A 20,413-nucleotide genomic window follows, 5' to 3' on the forward strand; every position below is an offset into this window, starting at 1 on the left:
CCAGCTGGCTTCTGTGGATTAACTGGGGAAGGAGAACCTCTGCCAAGGGGCAGGGAGGGCACTCGAGAGAGGCTTGGCCGTGTCTCTGAGCCAGCACTGGGCTGAGCATGGCAATGCACTGGCAGGATCAGGCTCCTCACCCACACTCCTGTCCCTCAGCAATTCCTTCCCAGGGATTCCCCTCCTCCTGCTGCCATTGCAGCACTGATAGGGAGTAGCCCAAGTGGGCACTGACCTCTCTAGCCAGAGATATGAGCTGGGAAAGAAAAGAGCAAGCATTTACATGGGCAATCAGGTGGCTGGATCATGTGGAAGAGCCCAGATGATTTGGAGCTCCTGAGGCTGAGGTCAGTGTCTCCCTGGCAGGGTACACCCATGCAGCAGTGGGTGCTCTGCTGGCAGTGCTGGCTTCTGAGGGCCTTGAAAGCACAGCACAGGCTTGGAAAAAAGCATGTCAGCCTGGGCATGGGGACACAGCTCCTCTGGCACAGCCATGGCCTCAAGATTCCCAGGAAAGCTCCTGGTGCAGGCAAGCTCCCACTCCAGGAAGAGGTACAACCCCAGAAAAGTCCAGACCTAGAGGGACCTGGATGCTTCAACTGGTGCTCCAGAGAAAGAGAAGGTGGTAGCCTCTAAGGGAAGGAGCAGGGGGTTGCCTGTCCTGCAGTCCAGGTTGCTCTGTCCACCAGAGACCAGGCTTGGTTTTGCAGGAGTCCTGGCTCCTTTTGGCCATGTCGCTTTAAGAGAAGCTCTTTCCAGAAGGGGTAAAACCCTCCTGAGTAACCCCAATACCACCCCAAAATACCACATCATTTCTTTGGAGCTGTTACCACTTCTTGGTCAAATTCATGCAGTTGAGGGCTGCCCAGTCCACCTTATTAAGGTTCTCAGCTTCTCCATGCCATAGAAGTGCTGTTCCCATGCTGTGATTCCCAATGGGACCAGATTTCCCCCACCCAGGGGTACCGGCTGGGGCACCACTGTGGCAAGAGCTGTCTGCCTGGGATTGCAGAACTGGACTGCAGTACCCAGTCTTCCCATTCCAACCATGAGGCTGCTCCCAAAGACACCATGTCAGCACAAAGTCATCCCAAGAAATCTACGGCAAATACACCATGCTTTGGTGGAAGCATGGCAGAGACCTGGCAGACCAGGCAGGACAGCAGGAGCTTTGGGTGAGTTACACATCCCCTTCAGCTCAGAGCAGCTGAAGACAAGGCAGGCAGACTGCTCGGATCACAGGATCATTTAGGTTTGAAAAACATCTCCAAGATCATCAAGTTCAGCCATCAATGCCAGGCTATTTTTTGCAGGGGCAAGTCAGTCTGAGTGGAGACTCTGCAGCTGGGAGAAGGCACAAGTACTAACTGACTTTATTTATTAGGAAGGTGACTGCAGGGATCACACCCTGCCTACCCACTGGACTCCCAAGTAGGTCCCTTGCAGACCACAGAGGGCTGAGCACCCTGGTGGACCTGTGCAACCAGGAAGTCCTGTGGCACCGTGGAGTCCCTCACAGGGACAGAGCAGTCACCAGGGGATAGCTTTCCCTTCCCAGTTGAGCAGAGTCCCACTGTGTTTCTCAGAAAGGATTGGCAGCACAGACAACAACCCCCGTACACTTGTTTCCACTGTCAGGTCAGCCTGCAAAGGGAGAAATGAGACACCACCATCACTCCACGCTATCCAGCAGCACCCATTTGGCTAGTGTGCAGTGACAGCAAGGCTCCTTCCACCCAAAGCAAGCAGAGAGCCACAGGAGCTGGGAAAAATCCACAATGTGGGAGTATGGTTGGGTATCTGTACTGCTGGTTTAGATGGAGGTGGCTTGGGCTGGGAAGCCAGCCACAGGTTTAACCCAAACAGGAAGAGATCCCTGCTGCAAATGAGATGCTTTGTGCAGCCTTCTCAAAACTCCAGTGCTGCAGGGACCACCCCCACTGCAAAACATGGATCCTACAGGATGAATGGAAACCTCATGGATCTGCAGTTCTTCAGGAATGGGGCACAGGATGGGATGGTGTTGCTCCTCTTCTCCCTGTTCTGTTGGATTCAGGTTCTCTGCATATCTTCCAGGCTGCCCAAAGTCCCTTTTTTTTGCCCTGAACAAGCAGCCTGATATGTGCTAATGCTATTTCCCAGATATCCCAGTATCCACATGTTCTGCAGGGGCCCAACACCAGCACATACACAGGCAACTTGGAGCCTGAGAGGTAGCTCATTTCCACGACGTGGATCCTCCCTCCCAAGAGCCATCTTGTCCACCTGGGCCACCTCCTGTGCGGGTTTGTAGCCTTGGGTGGCACCCATGGACTCCCTGTTGACCTGCTTGGCCAGAACTCACCTCCTGGCTGCCCATGTCTGTTTTCACCCAGCCAGGGTGCAGTGCCACGCACAGGATCCCAGCTTCCTTGTAGGTCAGAGCCTGGCACATGGTCAGCATGTTGAGGGCAGCCTGGATGAGGAAGGAAGCATCATCCATGGGCAGCAAAAAGCTCCATGAACCAGGTTCCCTACCCATTGCTGCCTCTTGCTGAGGGAGAAAAAGCAATGCCAGGTCTTCAAGAGAGAGTGTGTGTGTTTCCCCTGGGTGGGCATGGAGATGCCCTGGGAGCTTGGGAACTCCCTCCATCTGTTGATCCCAGGTGTTTCCCTGAGACCCAGCCTGGCAAAGGCAGTTCTGAGCCCATGGAGCTCAGGAGCTGGGGCAGGTCACCACTCTCCATACCTTGCTGCAGCGGTAGGAGATGACAGGGCGGAAGAAGGAATCAGCCGTTTTCTTGATGGACCCTAAGATGGTGGACATGTTGATGATGGCTGCCTTGCTGCAACTCAGGCCCTTTTCTTTGCTGTCCTGTGCAGCCTTCTTCAGCAGAGGCAGGAAAGCCTGGGGAGAAACAACCTAGTGGGACATCTATACCCTCAAGTCAGTCTCACTTATGGAAACTGCAACCCAGGGAGGGTGAGGAAGAACAGCAGGATGTCAGGAGAGCACAGATGTTGCTGCAGTGGCCCTGCCCACTCCCAATTAGACTTGCACAATTCAGAGAGGCTGCAGAAGGCTTAGGCTTGAAGAGCAGCCTTAGCACTACCTTGCACAGCCCCAAGAAATTTGGTAAAGCCCTCCAAGATTTCTATCATGACCATGGACAGCCTGGGTCACCCTCAAATTGGGCCAAATTTCATTCCCAGAGCTTCACCCGTACCTGGGCCATCAGCATTGGCCCCACTGCATTGGTCTTGTACGTCCTGACCATGTCCTCAGTGTCGACCGTCTCCAGCGAGGCCGTGGGGGTGTAGATGCCGGCGTTGTTTATCAGCAGGTTCAGCCCCATTCCGTTCAGCTTCCCTTCCACCACCTTCGCCGCATCGGTGATAGCCGAGGGGTTTTCCACATCTGCAGAAGGAGAGAACGGTCTGAGAGCCACGGGGGTGCTGGGGAGAAGAGGGAGGGAAGGAGGCTGAGGAAATCTGCGCGTTCTGACCCGCGCAGTCCTTCCATCCACGGGCACCAGATGGTGCTGCGAAACCAGCTCCAACCCATCCCCATCATCCCAACGCGCCTCCTCCGCCGGCAGCCGACAGCTCTCGCCAGGAAAAGCCCACCGTGGGGACAAACCGCTGCTCTGACTCCCGTGCTGCGTGCCTCAGCAGCCACGGCCTCCAAAGTCTACATCTGAACAATTTCTGGAGAACCCAGGGCAGCCTCCGAGGGGACAAGTCCCCAGGGGAAATGTGCTGGGACCTGCTGTGGGATGGCTCTGCAAGGTCCTTCAACTGCTCAAGCTCTGAGCTAATCTTACAGCATTTCTACAGGAGCTGCCTTCCTCCCAGGGCCCTCCTGGTCTTGCCTAGGACTTGGGATCAAGGCACAGCAAGGATATGGTCACTCAGCTGGGGGAGCCAGAGGCCTGCCCAGGATGGGTCTCAAGAACATTCTGGTCCTGTGGCCATGGAGCAAGGAGTTTCCAAGGAATAGGGTACTTGAGGTCTGGAGAAGCTGGGGTATTAGCAGAAGGCCTTGAAGAAGCTCTGAAGAAGTGGATCCCCATGTATAGCCTGAAGGGAGGGAGGGAGGGAGGGAGGGAAGGAGAAATGGGGCACACATGACTGGCAGTCACAAATTTACCAGCTCAGAGGCAGAGCACACGTACCCAGCTTTACAAGAACCAGGTTTGGGTGTTTGGATGCCAGATCTCTCAGCTCCTACAAAAAGAGATATGGAAATCAGCATGAGGCAAAGGCAATGCCAAGCATCACGCTGGGGTGCCAGCAGTGGCCCACCCTGAGGGAAGCATCTTCCAGATGTTACTCACTGCTTGTGAACAGCTGGGCTGGGGACCAGCTTTGGCTCTCGGGCTTCTCCCAGGCTCCACAAGGCAATGTGCACATGCTCAGTGCATGACATGGCCATGACTGCAAGATGCTGTGGTCACTTTCCCAAAGGGTCATCCACAGCCCAGCCAGAGCCACAGCAAATGATGGGAGCAAACTGAAGGACCAGTTTACCAGGGAAATTATGTGAACTGGCCGGGGATACAGCCAGAAGTGTCTCCCAGAGGCTGCCAGAAATGAGGTGGAAGAGGAACACCCGTGAGTGCCAATATCAGATTTGACCTGTGAGGAAACCACATCTGGATAGGCCAGTCCCAGAGCCACTCGCTCTGGGCTTTATTAATGATTAGTGAATTTAACCACTTTGCACATTTTTATTGGTTGTTTTCACCTCGTGTGGATATTGGGCGGAGTGGGTTAAAAGCTGAACTCCCGGGAGAAGGACTGTAAATCATTCAAATGACCTTACAGCTGGGAATAACACTTGATAAACAATGTAAACAGCAGCCAGTGATCCACTAGCATGGATCTTAATAGTACATGTGTCTCCTTTATCTCTTTACCTCCCTGTACCTTTGTCTGGTGTTGCTTCAGGGATCCCCTGGTTATCAAGATAACAGAAATAAATTCTTGTGTTTTAGCCATTGATTGCCCTGCCTGCCTGTGCCAACTCACACAGTGGAGGATTCAGCTCTTTTCAGCAAGGAAACTTTCTTCTTCACAGTTCCTAGCAGCTCTGTGCTCTGAGTGCTCTGTGTCTGAAACCATGGCAGATTTCAGATACCAGAAACGGAATCACCTTATTTAATGTGCCCAGAAGGAGTGCTTCTAGAATTAAAAACCTCTTCCAAACAGGAGAAATACAAATTGATGGTTTCTTTTGAGAAGAACATGGAGCAGGAGATCTGCTGGCACTGGCCGTGGTTCACTGTCAGTTATCTCTGGGCTCCTTCATCTTCCCACATCAGCCCTGGGCACAGGAAATCATGTAAAACCCATTAATTTGTTTGTGGTCACCAACAGCTATTTCTCCTCTCCTGTTTTTCCCAATTGCCTGCCTCAACAGCCTCATACCATCCCAGCAGGAGCTTCCCTCAGTCCAACAGCTGGTCCAGGCACAAAAGGGCAGGAGAAGTGATGTGGTTCTGCTCTTTGTGTCCTGTGGTCACGGAGTTCAGCAGCACCCTGCCGACACTGCCCTCACCCTACACAGCTGGACAAGGCTAAGGGAAGTACCCCTTGGCTGGGAGAGTTGCATGAGGACCACCTTGTAGGAACATTGGCTCCAGTCCTGCCCTGAAAAAAGTCCCTCATCTCATCGCTGCCCTGCAAGAGTCCGGCAAGTTGTGGGGTGGAAGAATGGGGCAAAAATAAAAGACCTATCTTTGACCCAGACAGCTCGGGCACCAGCCACAGCAGGAGCTGGGCACCCCTGGGCTGGCAGTAGGGTGGGTTCTATCAGAGACGGGATCTATCAGAGAGCAAGTTTCTCCCTATTAGTATTTCAGTGGGACACAGCAAGCAGAGGAACACAAGCTGGATGTAAAGACAGCTGGAAGAACAGGAAGCTCTGCGATTGCCTGCACAAGCAATATGTGTGAGTCTCTCCCATTTAGGCAAAGTGGAAAGCAGGGACAGGGCGATCCCACAGCTCCAATGGCCATCACTTTTGGAAACCGCATGTTCTGAACCTCCAGATTTTGCAGAGAGCGGAGTGACGCAGCGGAACCAGCCCGGGCAGCACCGCGGCCGCTCGCACCGCCTCAGGCGCTGAGGCCGGCCCGGCTCGGCCCGTGCCGCGGCAGAGCGGGTTCGGGCACATCCAGCACGGCCCCGAACTGCCCCGGGGTGACACTGCAGGCGACTTCCACACGGGGCAGGGCGCGGTGCGGGCACCGCGCCGGCACCGACCGCTCGGGCCCGTGGCGGGGCCGAGCGTGTGCCCGCCGCCCCCCGGCCGCACTGACCTGTGCCCGCGGCCCCTCGGGGTCCCGGCAGGTGGCGAAGATCCAGGCCGGGGGTCGCGGCGAGCCCAGCAGCTGCTTCACCAGCTCCAGGCCGATGCCGCGGTTGGAGCCGGTCAGCAGCACCGTGCGCGCCGCCGCCATGGCCGCCGCGGCCCGGCCCTGGCGCCGCCCCCGGCCCGAGCCGCGGGGAGTGCCTGCGGGGCGGATCGCGCTTGTGTCCGTGTGTCCGTGTGTCCGTGTGTCTGTCTGTGTCTGTCCGTGTGTGTCCGTGCGCCTGCCCACCTAATGGTCCGTGCAAACACCACAGCTGCGTCCCAGCCCTGGCGTCCCCCAGAGGGGATCGAGGGGTGTCGGAGCGAGCGGCGGGGGCTGAGGGGACTCTTGCCCAGGGCGGTGGGTGAGGGAGAAAGCTTGCAGCAGGTCTGGGGCGGTGTCTGCAGCACCCTTAGCACACTAATCTTCACCGTAGATAAGAGTTAAAAAAAAAAAAAAAAAAAAAAAAAAAAAAAAAAAAGCCCAACCCAAACGAAGCCCGTTTAGCGTGAGAAAGCACCAGCCCCTTTACAAGCTGTTTTTATTGCCTGCCCAGAAATGCACGTGATTTGCCTCTTTCCCAGGCCATCAGATGCAATTAATCTGATAAACAAATAGATCCACGAAGACACTCCGAGGCTGTAGCACCCCTCCTACGGAGATGGAGCTGTAGTTGTTCAGCCTGGAGGTGAGAAGGTCCCGTGGAGCCTTTAGAGCCCCTTCAGCGCCTCAAGGGACTCAAAGAGCTGGAGAGGGACTTTGGACAACGGCCTGCAGTGACAGGAAAAGGGGGAATAGCTTCCAAATCACAGAGGGCAGGGTTAGATTAGGTATTTGGAAGAAATTCTTCCCTGGAAGAGTGGTGAGGCCCTTCCACAGGTTGCCCAGAGAAGCTGTGGCTGCCCCATCCTTGGAAGTGCTCAAGGCCAGGTTGGACAGGGTTTGGGGCAACCTGAAGGCGTCCCTGCTCATGGCAGAGGGGTTGAACGAGATGGTCTTTATGGTTCCTTACGACCCAAATGATTCTGTGATTTAAGCAGTTTGGGCTTGCAGGTGTTTTGAGGGATGTTTTCTCCTCATTTTTGTTGCTGAGCATCAGGTACCTGGTTAAACAGCTGCACCAAAGGGGTGGTATAGAGTAAAGCAAGGAAAAGGTTTCCTGGCATCTAGGGATGGGAAAACAGGGCTGGAGTGAAAAGGGAGAACAGAAAAGGGATAATCAGCATCAGCTGGAGGATGGTGTCTGGAGGGGATCTGCATTTACCAGCCCTGCTGCCAGCCTGGAGGTGGATGTTATTTTTTTATTTTTAGCTGTTCCATGGTCAGCCAGATACTCACTAAAATCCCATTACAGTGAGTACACAACTGGGATCTCAACAGTGAAGTAATGACTGAGCAACTCTGATGTATGGAAGGGTTTCTATTTATGTTGCTTATTTTCATCCTTGTTTGACAAACACCACACAAAACATCTCTGATACTGATAAATACATCAGAAACTAAATATTTATATAGATCGGTGATAGCATCAAGTAATTTGACCTAACTCTATTCTGCTCCATGGTGGTTCAAGTACATGGAAGCCTCTGCTCCCCAGTGTACTTCAAGATATTGAAATGCTTTTAGACTTTTCTTTTACAGAAGTTGAAATGTAATAAAAATAAATGTTTGATTATACTTCTAAATGCTAAGAAAATGAACCCCTTCTTTGTAGCAGATATTTGGATTGAAGGTCCCCTTCTCCTTTTCCTACCTCTTTCTGTGCTCAGGCCATTAATTCAGTGACTTCTCAGCAGAAGTGCTGCTCCATCTATGGCAAAGTTTAGCAAATAATGACCGAGGGGTACCAACACTCAGGGTGAGCCACAGCCAGGGTTTGGCCACCTGTTCCACACAGATCCTGCATGCTGCAGGCAAATGACATTGATGAGCCCTTCCTGAAAAGTGCTTGTTTGAAAAACGCTTGGAGACAAGGATCCCCGGCAATCTCCTGTGCAGAAACAGTTAAAGTGCAGCCACACTGAGGGCAGGAGGAGCCTGTTCTGAATGGGAATGTGAACCGTGACAGAAAGGCAGCTCCAATATCAGTAAATTAGTACTTTCCGGGCGGGTGCGGGCATTGCACAACCTGCTTTTTTTCCTCTGTTCCCCATGAATGAAATAGAGGATTATCCATGCTTTGAAAATCTTGTTAGTTAAGTGTTGGGAAGCTTCCAGCAGATAATAATGGGAAATGCAACCAAAAAGAATACCAAGAAATGATAATAGAATAAAAAAGCCCCAAGGCTTATCCAGGTGCCCTAGTTTCACTACAACAGGCATTGGGAAAACTCGTGCTGCTTGGTAAAGCACGAGTCTGACATTGGTGAATTTTGGAGCATTTAAGGGTATAAGTCATAGAATCTTAGAATGTTTTGGGTTGAATGGAACCTTAAAGATCACCTAGTTCCATCCCCTCTGCCATGGACAGGGACATTTTCCACTAGATCTCCCTAAGAATACAAGGAAGTATTTGAGTTCACTTAGCTAAAAATCAAATCTGGTAATTCCTGTTATCAGCTCATTGATGCTGTAATTTGGTTGAAGTTTCTGCACTGTAAACAACAAAATGCATGTGGGCACATGTCCTTTGTACTGAGCTGATGGGTTCATTGTAAGTGCTGCTTTAAGTTACTGGATTTAAAAAACAATGCAGCTAGAGAAGAGGAGGAAACATCTTAATTAAATAAAAAATGGTAAGTGGGTTGTTTTCCCCCTTATTTTTACAAATATGGTTTGAAACCATAATGAACAACTATGTTAAGTTTTAATTTCTACTGATAAAATACCAATGCAGCCCATTTTACTCTAACAGTGTCCACAGAATAATACTATGTTTTGCTGTTCACAGACTGCATTTTTTCTGCTCACCTGTGTGGGCAATGGGTCACATCATTTAGGCTGGCATGGCATTTTTGGAGTAACATGGTGCTTAGCTTTTAACTTCTTTACAAGGAGTAAATTTTCCATAGTCCTTTAAACACTTTTTAATTTAAAGATTATACTAACTCTTTCCTGCTTAAATGTCTTTCCTTAATAAGACTTAATGATTCTTTTCAACTGGATTCCTAAATTAACATCTACATTATCATTATCTATTCCTAAACTTTAATGTGCCTCCTTTTCTCGCTTCAATATTTGGGTGTCAAACCAAGGCAGTCACAAGCTGATCATTTAGCCTGTGCCTCAGTGTTCCTGAGATGGAGCATATCTGCCATGTGTGGCAGCCCATTCTCAGCTGTCCCTGTTAGCAAATCTAATAGTGGGAAAGAAATTTTGTCTTGCTTGGTGGTTCTGAGGTCCCTCTTCATGGCACTATGCTGGAGCATGAAGGATAACCCAGCCACCTGCCCTTTGAGGATTGGAGAAAAGAAGGTCAGTGAGAATCTGTGCTGTCCCCATGGGTCCTGGCAAAGCAGTTCTGCCCCTGTGCTGCCAGCCCTGCTGCACCAGGTAGCTGAGACATCTTGGCTGCTATCACAAGGGGAATATCCCCAGAAAGTTTCTGAACCTGGTGTGAGGCCCCAGGCTGGCACAAGGTCAAAACACGGTGGCCCAAGGGAGGTTGTATGGACAGTGTGAGCATTTTAAATCCTCAGTCACAGAATCACAGAATGGTTTGGGTTGCATGGAACCTTAAAGATCATCTTGTTCCAACCCCTGCCATGGGCAGGGACACTTTCCACTAGATCAGGTTGCTCAGAGTGTCCCCCAACCTGGCCTTGAACACTTCCAGGGATGGGGCAGCCACAGTTTCTCTGTGTAATCTCTGCTAGGGCCTTCCTACCCTCACAGGGAAGAATTTCTTCCCAATCTAGAATACCCAATCTAACCATGCCTTCTTGTCAGTGTGAAGCCATTCCCCTTGTTCTGTCACTCTATGCCCTTGTCCAAAATCCCTCTCCAGCTCTGATACAATGCAGGTGTCACCTGGATTAGCCTGCTTGGAAAACAGCAGAGCTAAGACAAAAGTGTCATGGGAACTTCACTTGGGAGCTGCAGGTAAGCTCAGGCTCCCGCCCCCAGTCCCTGCATCCTTTCACAAAGGGGTGTCACTACTCATAGAATCATATCATGGAATCACAGAATGGTTTCTGTTGGAAGAGACTTTACACATTACATTGTTCCAATGGTCCTGCCATGGGTTTCCAACCCCCACCAGATCAGCCCAAAAGAAAATTAATCAGGAAGGGTGAGTACTGCCCAGATTCAGTTACAGTGCTAGGTTGGTCTCACTCCACCTCTCCATGGGTGGCTCACTTTCCACTATCTATTGATTCTGTAGAAAATGACTAATAGGTGATGACAGACCTGAATGCATTGTGGAGCAAATAAAAAAGGACAAAATCAGCCTGATAAATAGCAGCGAGCTTATTTCTTATTTATAGTAGATTAAATGTACTAAAACTAGTTGTACCACACCCCTGTTCCCCTGGCAGGCAGAGAAAAGCATGTTCCTCCATGTTTCTGTCTGCAGCACTGTCATTGTGCAATCACCTCGGTGACTGAGAGCACACTTGAGCCTCCAGCAACTGAGGGTGGAAAAGGTGTGACTGCATCTTGGAAAACTGGCTGAGTCTTCCCAGTGTGGTGATGTGAAAACAATCCATGGTAAAATGCATCAGCCTGGGGGGTCGTGGGAGAAGAGCTACAGTGCCCCTGAGCTTGGTGTTTGTGAGGCTGCACCTTGAATCCTGTGTTCAGTTTTGGGCCACTCACAGCAAGAAAGACATTGAGATGCTGGAGTGTGTCCAGGAAAGAGCAATGGAGCTGGGGAAGGTCTGAAGCACAAGTTTAACGAGGAGCTGATGATGAGGAGCTGATGGGGAGCTGGGAGGGCTCAACCTGGAAAAAAGGAGACTCCAGACCCTTATCACTGTACAGCTCCTCGACAATGAGGGTGGAGCCAGCTGAGGTCGGGCTCTGTTCCCAAGTAACGATTTACAGGATGAGAGGAAACAACCTCAGGTTGTGTCAAGGGAGGTTTCAATTGGATATTAGGAAAAATTTCTTCACAGATAGGACTTTCAAGCACTGGTACACAGACTGCCCAGGAAAGTGGTGAAGTCACCATGCCAGAAGTGTTTCAAAAATTCATGGTTGTGGCATCTGGGGATGTGTTTAGTGGTGGAAATGGCATTGTTAGTCTAATTGTTGAAATCAATTATCTTAGAGGCCTTTTCCAACATAAATGATTCCATAAGTCCAAGGACTTTAATGCTCAGCTTAAGATTTAGACCATGCAAGAACATTTCAGAGCAAAGGAAGTGTCTGAATCCCCTCTTAGGAGCTGGACCAAGATCCTTTCCAGAGGCTTGGGGACAGCAGGAGCCCTTGTGATGAGGCTAGGCTGCAAGGCAGTGAGACTGGTTTCTTTCCCTTCATGCCAGGCTGGACTTAGACTCCTGGTGAAGCAGTGCTTGTTTAAAGTCTAATAATCAATAATGCAGTGTGTGGCCCCAGAGCAAAGTCAACATTATAAAGTTACAGCTCCAAAACAGTGGAAGGCTACACGAATGAGGTGACACAGCAAAAATAGGAGATTGAAAATATTAATTATTTGTTTTCTGATGCTATCTGCTTCTAAGTCACTGTGGAGGTTTCAAACTGGCTGTGGGTGATGGCCTCATTGTTCACCTAGAGGAAGAAAACCATGGAAGTCTGTTTGGAGGATTTGAGCTCTCGTGTGTCTGTTGGCAAGTATAATTGAGATCTGTGGTAATTGAAAAGGAAATACTGAAATTGTCTGTGAAGCCTGAATGCCAGTCCAGCCATGCGGGAGATCCTCAGTGAGAGATCAGTCTGAGACAGAAGCTGAAAGGCCCAAAGCTTTGTACTGCTGGTTAGTGGTAGGAATTCACAAGGGCAAAGAAGTTTCTCAACCCAATATGGAAATTCAAAAAGTAGACAGAGATCCAATTGACCAAGGAAACAGAGTGGGAAAAAAAGTTAATTACGTGAAACTTAAGGGAGAGGCTCAGACTTGAGAGAGAAGATATGGGATCGTCTCAGCATGGAAGCTGCCAGTGTGCACCTTCCCAAACGGGTTTGCACCCTGTGCAGGTGGTCCCAGGTCAGAGCAGGAAAGGACCTGCTTATCTCACAGTGTCTGCCAGCTGAGCCCTAGAAAACAGCTGGAGTGGGCAGGAGGAAATCAGCTGCTGCCGGAGCATGGAGACACACTTGGCATTGCCACTGGGAGGAAGCTGTTCTGGTTAATGCTGCTGCCAACATATCCTGGGACAGAAGGTGGCATGTGGGGGCAGTGTCACCTCTATTGCTGCCCGGCAGCCTGTGAAATGGCTCTGGGACTCAATGGAGGAGGACAAGGGTTTGCAAGAGGTTTCTGGGGTTGGGTCTTCACTTACAGTGGGGCAGGAGCACATGATGTACACATGCACCTGATCCAGCCTTGCAAACCTGTCATGCATCACTTGAGGTGCCAAACAGCACTGGGTTCCACTGGCAGTAGCACAGAACAGTCAGTGCCTTGTGGCAACAGGTGAGGTGGAAAATAGGCTTTGAGCAGGGAATTTCCTTTGCAGGTAAATGTCCCAGGTGCCTGAATCCTCTGTGGCTCTGAACAAAGGGACAGCTCAGCTTAGGACTGCATCCCAAGGGATGGGGCGCATGACCTGCAGCATGGTGCTGTGCCAGCCATGCACGTTCCCCACCCTTCTGCCAGGAGACCACGCTGCGTTTGCTCTCCCACTCCACAGGTCTTTTGCTCCACAATGAGGGAGAGGTTATTGTCTTGGAAGAGGCAGGCACAAGGCAGAGAACGTTTGCTCAGGGCCACCTGAGGCACAGCCTGGTACAACGTGCAAAGAAGATCAAGCCCACAGGATGCTCGTGAACGTGTCAAACCCACCTGAGCCATGGAACTTTCCACATCAACCCACATGTTGCTCCCTCCCTTTTCACCCTCAACAGCCCAACCTGTCTTATGGCAGGTTGCCCGAAGAATGCATAATTTACCTGGAAAAGCCAAGTGAATTTTGGTGTTAGGTAACTAGGATTGGTTCCCAGCCAGGACATATGTCCTGGAGCAAAAAGAGCTAGAGCAGTTGCTCCTCCCAGAGAAAAGCCAGCTCCAGTGCAAGCTGTCAGTAAGTGGGTTTGGGACATGCTATAAGGAAATATTAGAGAGCTGGGTAAACAGTGCCAGCTGGAGTGAAGAGGCAAGCAGCATGGCAGAGCTTTGTGTCTGCTCCGTTCTGGTGACTGGGGCCAACCGGGGCCTTGGCCTGGGGCTCGTCCAGCATTTCCTGAGGTTGCCAAACCCACCTCAGTGGATTTTTGCGACCTGTCGGGACCCCAATGGACAGAGAGCACAGGTGAGGTCAGACTGGGAGGCAGGGACTGTGCTGGGGGATGGGAGAACTCGGTGTCAGGTGGAGATTGGAATAGGGATGGTGTTTGCAAGGGCAGGAGCTTCAGCTGGGCACCTGTGGCCCAGGGCAGCTGGGCTGGTACAGCTACGTGAGCAGTTGTGCATGGGATGTGTGGAGGGGACAGGGATACGTGGTGAGTGCAGGAGCTGTGGAATGTTCCCCCTGTATCAGGATCAGGGCAGCAGGAGCAGGGTGCTGGCACTCGGTGGTGCAGGGATAGAGCTGGAGGGACATGGGCATTGGCTGACTTTGCTGGGTGAGCCTTGGCAAAGCTGTTCCAGTCTGTTGGTACCAATATTGTGAACTCTCTGCAGGAGCTGCAGACTTTGGCCTCCAAACATCCCAACCTGGTCATCATCGGTCTTGGTAGGTTTCCTCCTGCCCCTGTTCCTCTGGGGAATGCCTGGGCACTCATCACAGCCCTGGGAGTTCCAAAGAGAAGGCAGCCTTGGCGGGGCACCTCCTCTGGGGGACACAGGGGACCCCAGACCACCACAGGGTCACTGAGCTCCCCTGTGTTGGCCCTGCAGAAGTTGCCAATCCTGCCAGCATCAAGGCAGCTGCAGCCAAGGTTGGGGAGCACTTGGGGGGCTCTGGGCTGAACCTCCTCATCAACAATGCTGGAATTGTGAAGCCAAACTCCCTTGATAATGAGACACCAGAGGATATGATCCAGGTTTACACCACCAACACGGTTGGACCCCTGCTGATGGGCCAGGTGAGTCCCCAGCACTCCAGCACAGCTGCAGAATAATCCCTTCCCATGTCATCAAACTGGACATTACAGAGGGATGGAAGGACCAGTAGAGGGGCTCCTGTCAGTGCTCTGGTGCCCCGATGTGCTCTCAGTTGATGAGAAGCTCAGGGAGCCATGGGCTGGAGCTCAGGAACTGGAGCCAGCCAGGCTGGGGCACTGGGAAAGAGGAGGGAGGATGCCTCTATGCTGGTGTCAGTGCTGCCCAGTGTGGAAGGAGCTTCTCCCCTGCCCTGTGCCATGTCCATGTGTGCTCCTGTCCCCCCTGTCTCCTCGCAGGTGTTTCTGCCCTTGCTGAAGAAGGCTGCCCAGGGGAGCCCAGGCTCAGAGCTGAGCTGCAGCAAGGCTGCCATCATCAACATGTCCAGCATTGGCGGCTCCATCGCTTCTTCCTATGGTTGGGAGTTGATGCAGATCACCTCGTACCGCTGCAGCAAGGTACTGCCACACCTTTGCTTCCCCTGCCCTGGCCAGCTGCAGGTCCCCTTGCAGCCCCCCTTCCCCTCCCACCACCGTCCCCACACTGTCTCCCCACAGGCTGCTCTGAACATGCTGAGCAGGTGCCAGTCCCTGGCGTACAAGGAGCACGGCATCCTCTGCGTGGCTCTCCACCCTGGCTGGGTGCAAACTGACATGGGCAGCTGTGCCGGACACACGGTAGGGATTGCACCGGAGCGGGTCCATCAGAGCTCTGCTGCTGACTTCACGTGGGTGGGAGCTGCTGTCCTGAGCCCCTGCCCATGACTTCCCTGCCTGCCCAATCCCTGCTGGGGCATTTCCCCCTGTCCTAGTGCTGGGTGTCCCCATTCCCTCAGTTCTTGTCTCAGTCCCTCCCTCTGGGGTTGTCAGCTTTCCCTTTGCCCTGAAGCAGCTTTCCCCTGACTCCAGCTGCTCCAGGGCCCCCAGCCAGGCCTTGGGCATGGGCTGCATCTCCTCTTCTGCCCCACAGCCCCCTGTGACAGTGGATGACAGCGTGCAAGGGATGCTGAAGGTCCTCTCCTCCCTCTCTGAGAAGGACACTGGCGCCTTCCTGGACTGGGAAGGGAACGTCTTACCCTGGTGAGACACCACTTCAGGATCCTGGCAGCCAAGAGCTACCTTTGGCACTGCTCCCACCTCCCCCACATCCTCAATAAACTCCTGCTGAGACCCCCAGCTCTGTTGTGCAGTGCCAGCTCATGGGGTGGCCGTTTCCAGATATCCCACTCCTCCACTGGGGATTGGTGGTGCCCACAGCTGCCCCCAGCCCACGGCTGTCCCTGGCATCCCCATGAGTTAGAGCCAGCAGGTCCCATGGCACTGTGACTGCCCTCTGGAGACCTCCCCTGCAGGAGGCACTGGAGAAGCTGGAGCAGCCCCTCTCCTGAGAGGAGAGAGATCTTCTGAGCCCCTGCAGGACTGGCTTTCCCCTGCCCAGGCTGAGCTGCCTGAGGGGCTGGGGGTCACAGGGAGCAGCTGCCCTCTCCCCTCAGCTGTGGGGGTGCCTGGTCACAGGTGGGACAGAAGGACACACAGAGCTTGGGCAGAGCACAGGGATCCTGCCTCGGCTCTGCCAGGGCTCGGACAGGGGGTTTGAGACTGGGTGGAGACAGAGCAGAAGGGCATCACATCAGCTGCCAGAGTTTACAGAGATGAGGGGTACAGGGGGACCACAGGAAGGTAGGGGAAGGAGAGAGAAGTTGCTTCCCAAGTCCTTCTCTTCTTGAAGCTGTAAAGCCAAGTACCTCATCCCCATGTTCTGGGCAGCCTGGAAGAGGCACAGCCCTGCCAGCACAACTCAGGGAGTGGGCAGGCAGGAGAGGAGACATTTCATAACCACAAAATGTCTGTGCAGGTGGGAAATGGGACTTGGTCCTGTGACAAAGCATCCACATGACCTGCTGGGAAGGCTCAGTCCTGCCTGCTGCTGTCCCAGTCTTTGTGCTTCTGCCTGGGAGAACCAGGCAGGGGGTGGGTGGCTGGGGCTGGGGGTGAACCATGGGCTCCCTCCCCTCCATGGGCACCGTGCCTGGGACAGCATCTCCAGCTCCTCCCCTGGCACCTCACCTTGCTGGCCCAGTACGGGTACATGGGAGCCTCTGGGACGTGGAGGCACAGCCCGATGGAGCCCAGTTTGGAGGAGATGTTGATGACAGCAGCCCTGCTGCAGCTCAGACCCTCCTTTCCTGCCTTTGCTGCCTGCTCCAGGAGTGGCAGAAATTCCTGATGCAAGGACACAGATGCTGCATGAAGATGTGCCAAGCCTGCAGTTTGTGTCTTGCTGGAGTGCAAGGCCAGCAGCTGGTGTTGTGCTGGCCATGCAGGTGCCCATCCTTCTGCCAGGAGTCTGAATCCTCTGGGTTTGCTTCCCTCCATGGGAGCCTTGTTTCACTTGGCAATCAGGGAATGGGCATTGGCTTGGAGGAGGTCAGACCAAGGCAGAGTGTCTGCTTGTGGCCATGTGAGGAATGTCCTGGCCAAGGGGACCAGGGCAGGGGGATGAGATCAGTCTGTTCCCAGTCTTGTGTAGGTCTGATGCAGAAAGTCCTTGTGAAGGTGTCAAGCCCAAGTGAGCCCTGGAGCTTCCCACATCCTTTCCATATGCTGCTCCTTCCCTCCTCACCCACAACATCCTCTCCTGGCTTATGACACTAGGTTTTCCAAGGACAGCAGAATTTGTCTGAAACCACCAAGGGGTTTTGCCCTTTGGAAGCAAAGACTGGCTCCCAGCCAGGATCAATGTCCAGGAGTTTGAAAGGCAGGTACAGTTGCTCCTCCTGGATCCAAGGGTTGGTGTAAACCCTAAGTGGGTGGGGTGCCAGTGGAAAATGCTAAAAGGAAATATTAGGGAGCAGAGCAAACAGTGAGAGCTGGAGCAGGGGAGGACAAGCAGCATGGCAGGGCTCCACGTCCGCTCACTTCTGGTGACTGGGGCCAACCGGGGACTCGGCCTGGGGCTCGTCCAGCATTTCCTGAGGATGCCAAACCCACCTCAGTGGATCTTTGCGACCTGTCGGGACCCCAATGGACAGAGAGCACAGGTGAGGTCAGACTGGGAGGCAGTGACTGTGCTGGGGGATGGGAGCACTCGGTGTCAGGGGGAGATTGGAATAGGGATGGTGTTTGCAAGGGCAGGAGCTTCAGCTGGGCACCTGGGGCACAGGGCACCTGGGCTGAGACAACGTGGGAGCAGTTGTGCATGGGACGTGTGGAGGGGACAGTGGTACTTGGTCATGGAGTCCTCCCAATCCGTCGGGTTCAGGGCAGCTGGAGCAAAGCATGGGGTCCATGGTAGTGCAGGGATAGAGCCAGATCAATGTGGGCTTTGCCTGGGGAAGGCTGAGCCTCTGCACAGCCCCTCCAGCCTCTCCATGCCTACACAGTGCCCTCTCTTTCAGGAGCTACAGAATTTGGCTTCCAAGCACCCCAACATCATCATCATCCCGCTCGGTAGGTGCCCCGAGGTGAGGATCCTTTGCCCCAGTTCCTCTGGCAAGTGCCCAGGCTGGGCACACCCCGGGAGCCCCGTGCTGGGCGGGAGCTGTGCCAACGGGCCGGTGCCGGCGGCGCCATCGGGCACTGCCACCTCCGGAGGAACAGAGGGGACTCCACCATGGGAACGCAGGCTCTGACCTCCCCTGTGTTGGCTCTGCAGAGGTCAGCGACCCCACCAGCATCAAGGCAGCTGCAGCCAAGGTTGGGGAGCACTTGGGGGGCTCTGGGCTGAACCTCCTCATCAACAATGCTGGAATTGCAAAGCCAAACTCCCTTGATAATGAGACACCAGAGGATATGATCCAGGTTTACACCACCAACACGGTTGGACCCCTGCTGATGGGCCAGGTGAGTCCCCAGCACTCCAGCACAGCTCCAGAATAATCCCTTCCCATGTCATCAAACTGGACATTACAGAGGGATGGAAGGACCAGTAGAGGGGCTCCTGTCAGTGCTCTGGTGCCCCGATGTGCTCTCAGTCGATGAGAAGCTCAGGGAGCCATGGGCTGGAGCTCAGGAACTGGAGCCAGCCAGGCTGGGGCACTGGGAAAGAGGAGGGAGGATGCCTCAGTGCTGGTGTCAGTGCTGCCCAGTGTGGAAGGAGCTTCTCCCCTGCCCTGTGCCATGTCCATGTGTGCTTCTGTCCCCTCTGTCTCCTCGCAGGCGTTTCTGCCCTTGCTGAAGAAGGCTGCCCAGGGGAGCCCAGGCTCAGAGCTGAGCTGCAGCAAGGCTGCCATCATCAACATGTCCAGCTATGCAGGCTCCATTGAGGACATGTATGTGTGGGATTTTGGACAAATTGTCTCGTACCGCTGCAGCAAGGTACTGCCAGATTTTACTGGGGGTGAGCCCAGACATTTTTCCTTGCAAATGATCACGCTGCCTTCCAGCCTCCCACTCAGGCTGTGCCCCTCTCTATGCTGTGGCTGATCTCCTGTCAGTCCCTGAGTGCCCATCACAGTTCAGTTTTGTGCCTGGCCCTGGGTCCTACCTCAGAGGGACACGATACAATGGGACTTCATCTAGGCTGGGCATCCACACAGGGATGGTGAGGGGGCATCGTGTACCCCAGGACGTGGCCCCCTCTGCCCAATTCCTGCCCCAGCTGTGGGGTCTGCACATGTTCCCTGGCAGCCCCCTTTCCCCTTCCACTGCTGTCTCCTCCCTGTCTCCCTACAGGCTGCTCTGAACATGCTGAGCAGGTGCCAGTCTCTGGCGTACAAGGAGCACGGCATCCTCTGCGTGGCTCTCCACCCCGGCTGGGTGCAAACTGACATGGGGGCCGGAGGCTCATATAAGGTGAGACATCTCCTGTCCATGGTCTGGGAGAACCTCATCCTTTAGGAATGGAGAATTTGCTGGGGTCTCATGCTGGGCTGTGTGAGAGCTCCTGGGCAGATACCCTGGAGGCACAGGAGGGAGGGAGATGACTGACTGGGAATGCTTCTTGCCCAGAGCAATGATGTGTTTCAGGGTAGGCCCCTGAGCACAGAATTGTTTCTCTCTCTGCCCCACAGCCTCCCCTGACAGTGGAAGACAGCGTGCAAGGGATGCTGAAGGTGCTGTCCTCCATCTCTGAGAAGGAGACTGGGGCTTTTCTGGACTGGGAAGGGAAGGTCATGCCCTGGTGAGGCGCTGATCCAGGATTCTGACTGTGAGGACTTTTGCTGCTGCACCATGTTCTACCTGTCCCTTAGTAAATGACTGTCCACAAACAATAAGTAGCACTGTGTGAGCCTCCTTCCCTTGATCTTCTACTGACTATCACTGAGAGAGTCCTCACTGGTGCTTTGAGAGTTCTCAGTTATTTCTGCATATCATTGAGCTAGGTTGGTCTGAACATTTGTTCTTGTTTAACTGGGGACCTGGACACCATCCTGATAGGAATTTGTCCCTGGGCTCACCCCAGAGGTGTCTCTCAGAATGGCAGCACCACCCTACAATGCCTCAGGCACTCCTCCCAGCGAATCCTTTCTCGTTTGTCAGTTCAAAGTCCAAGCAGAGCACTGCTCATCATTAGCTCCTCTACCACACAGGTAAGGAAGCAAAACCTGACATGATCTTTCTGGCTTGCTTATGCCCTGCTGTGTTCCTCCAGCACAGATCAAGATAGCCAAAAACACCCATGAAGACAAGGTCCTCAAATGGGAAATCTGTAAGTGTATGCTTGAGCCCTCTCAGGGATGGGAACCTATTCTGTGTTCCTGTTAAATCCTGTCTGTACCTCTCTTCTTGGCAGCTCTGCTCCCTGTTCCAAGCTGGTCTGTGGAGGCAGGACAGGCTCTTGGTGTTGTATAAATTCCATGGGGCACACGTGGCACTGGAGGCTCTGTGATGAGCAGAGGTGCCCACAGGTCCTCTGGGACTCACCATGGGGCTGATGGGGTCCAAGGGGACACCAGGGATCCCCCACTGTA

The 20,413-nt window shown here is 53.3% G+C and overlaps 3 protein-coding genes across 3 annotated transcripts; 2 read left to right on the forward strand and 1 right to left on the reverse strand.

Moving 5' to 3' along the window:
* Nucleotides 1-1,345: 1,345 nt before the first annotated feature.
* Nucleotides 1,346-6,463, reverse strand: LOC110476296 (uncharacterized). The gene is made up of 6 exons (XM_021541147.3): nucleotides 6,303-6,463; nucleotides 4,155-4,206; nucleotides 3,207-3,397; nucleotides 2,729-2,887; nucleotides 2,345-2,455; nucleotides 1,346-1,644 (listed from the first exon to the last, which is right to left on the reverse strand). The coding sequence occupies exons 1-6, from the start codon at nucleotides 6,441-6,443 to the stop codon at nucleotides 1,531-1,533; spliced, it is 768 nt and encodes a 255-aa protein (XP_021396822.2). The 5' UTR covers nucleotides 6,444-6,463; the 3' UTR covers nucleotides 1,346-1,530.
* A 6,959-nt stretch (nucleotides 6,464-13,422) lies between these two features.
* Nucleotides 13,423-15,677, forward strand: LOC110476222 (uncharacterized). The gene is made up of 6 exons (XM_077786233.2): nucleotides 13,423-13,711; nucleotides 14,083-14,134; nucleotides 14,299-14,486; nucleotides 14,802-14,960; nucleotides 15,060-15,179; nucleotides 15,472-15,677. Exons 1-6 carry the CDS (start codon nucleotides 13,565-13,567, stop codon nucleotides 15,583-15,585), a joined length of 780 nt encoding a protein of 259 aa, XP_077642359.1. The 5' UTR covers nucleotides 13,423-13,564; the 3' UTR covers nucleotides 15,586-15,677.
* A 1,575-nt stretch (nucleotides 15,678-17,252) lies between these two features.
* On the forward strand, nucleotides 17,253-19,717 carry LOC110476223 (uncharacterized). The gene is made up of 6 exons (XM_077786231.2): nucleotides 17,253-17,542; nucleotides 17,900-17,951; nucleotides 18,157-18,344; nucleotides 18,660-18,818; nucleotides 19,176-19,295; nucleotides 19,514-19,717. The coding sequence occupies exons 1-6, from the start codon at nucleotides 17,396-17,398 to the stop codon at nucleotides 19,625-19,627; spliced, it is 780 nt and encodes a 259-aa protein (XP_077642357.1). The 5' UTR covers nucleotides 17,253-17,395; the 3' UTR covers nucleotides 19,628-19,717.
* The last annotated feature ends 696 nt before the right edge of the window (nucleotides 19,718-20,413 follow it).

Source organism: Lonchura striata, chromosome 11 (assembly GCF_050655825.1).
Source record: "Lonchura striata isolate lonStrDom1 chromosome 11, ASM5065582v1, whole genome shotgun sequence".
Lineage (NCBI taxonomy): Eukaryota > Metazoa > Chordata > Aves > Passeriformes > Estrildidae > Lonchura > Lonchura striata.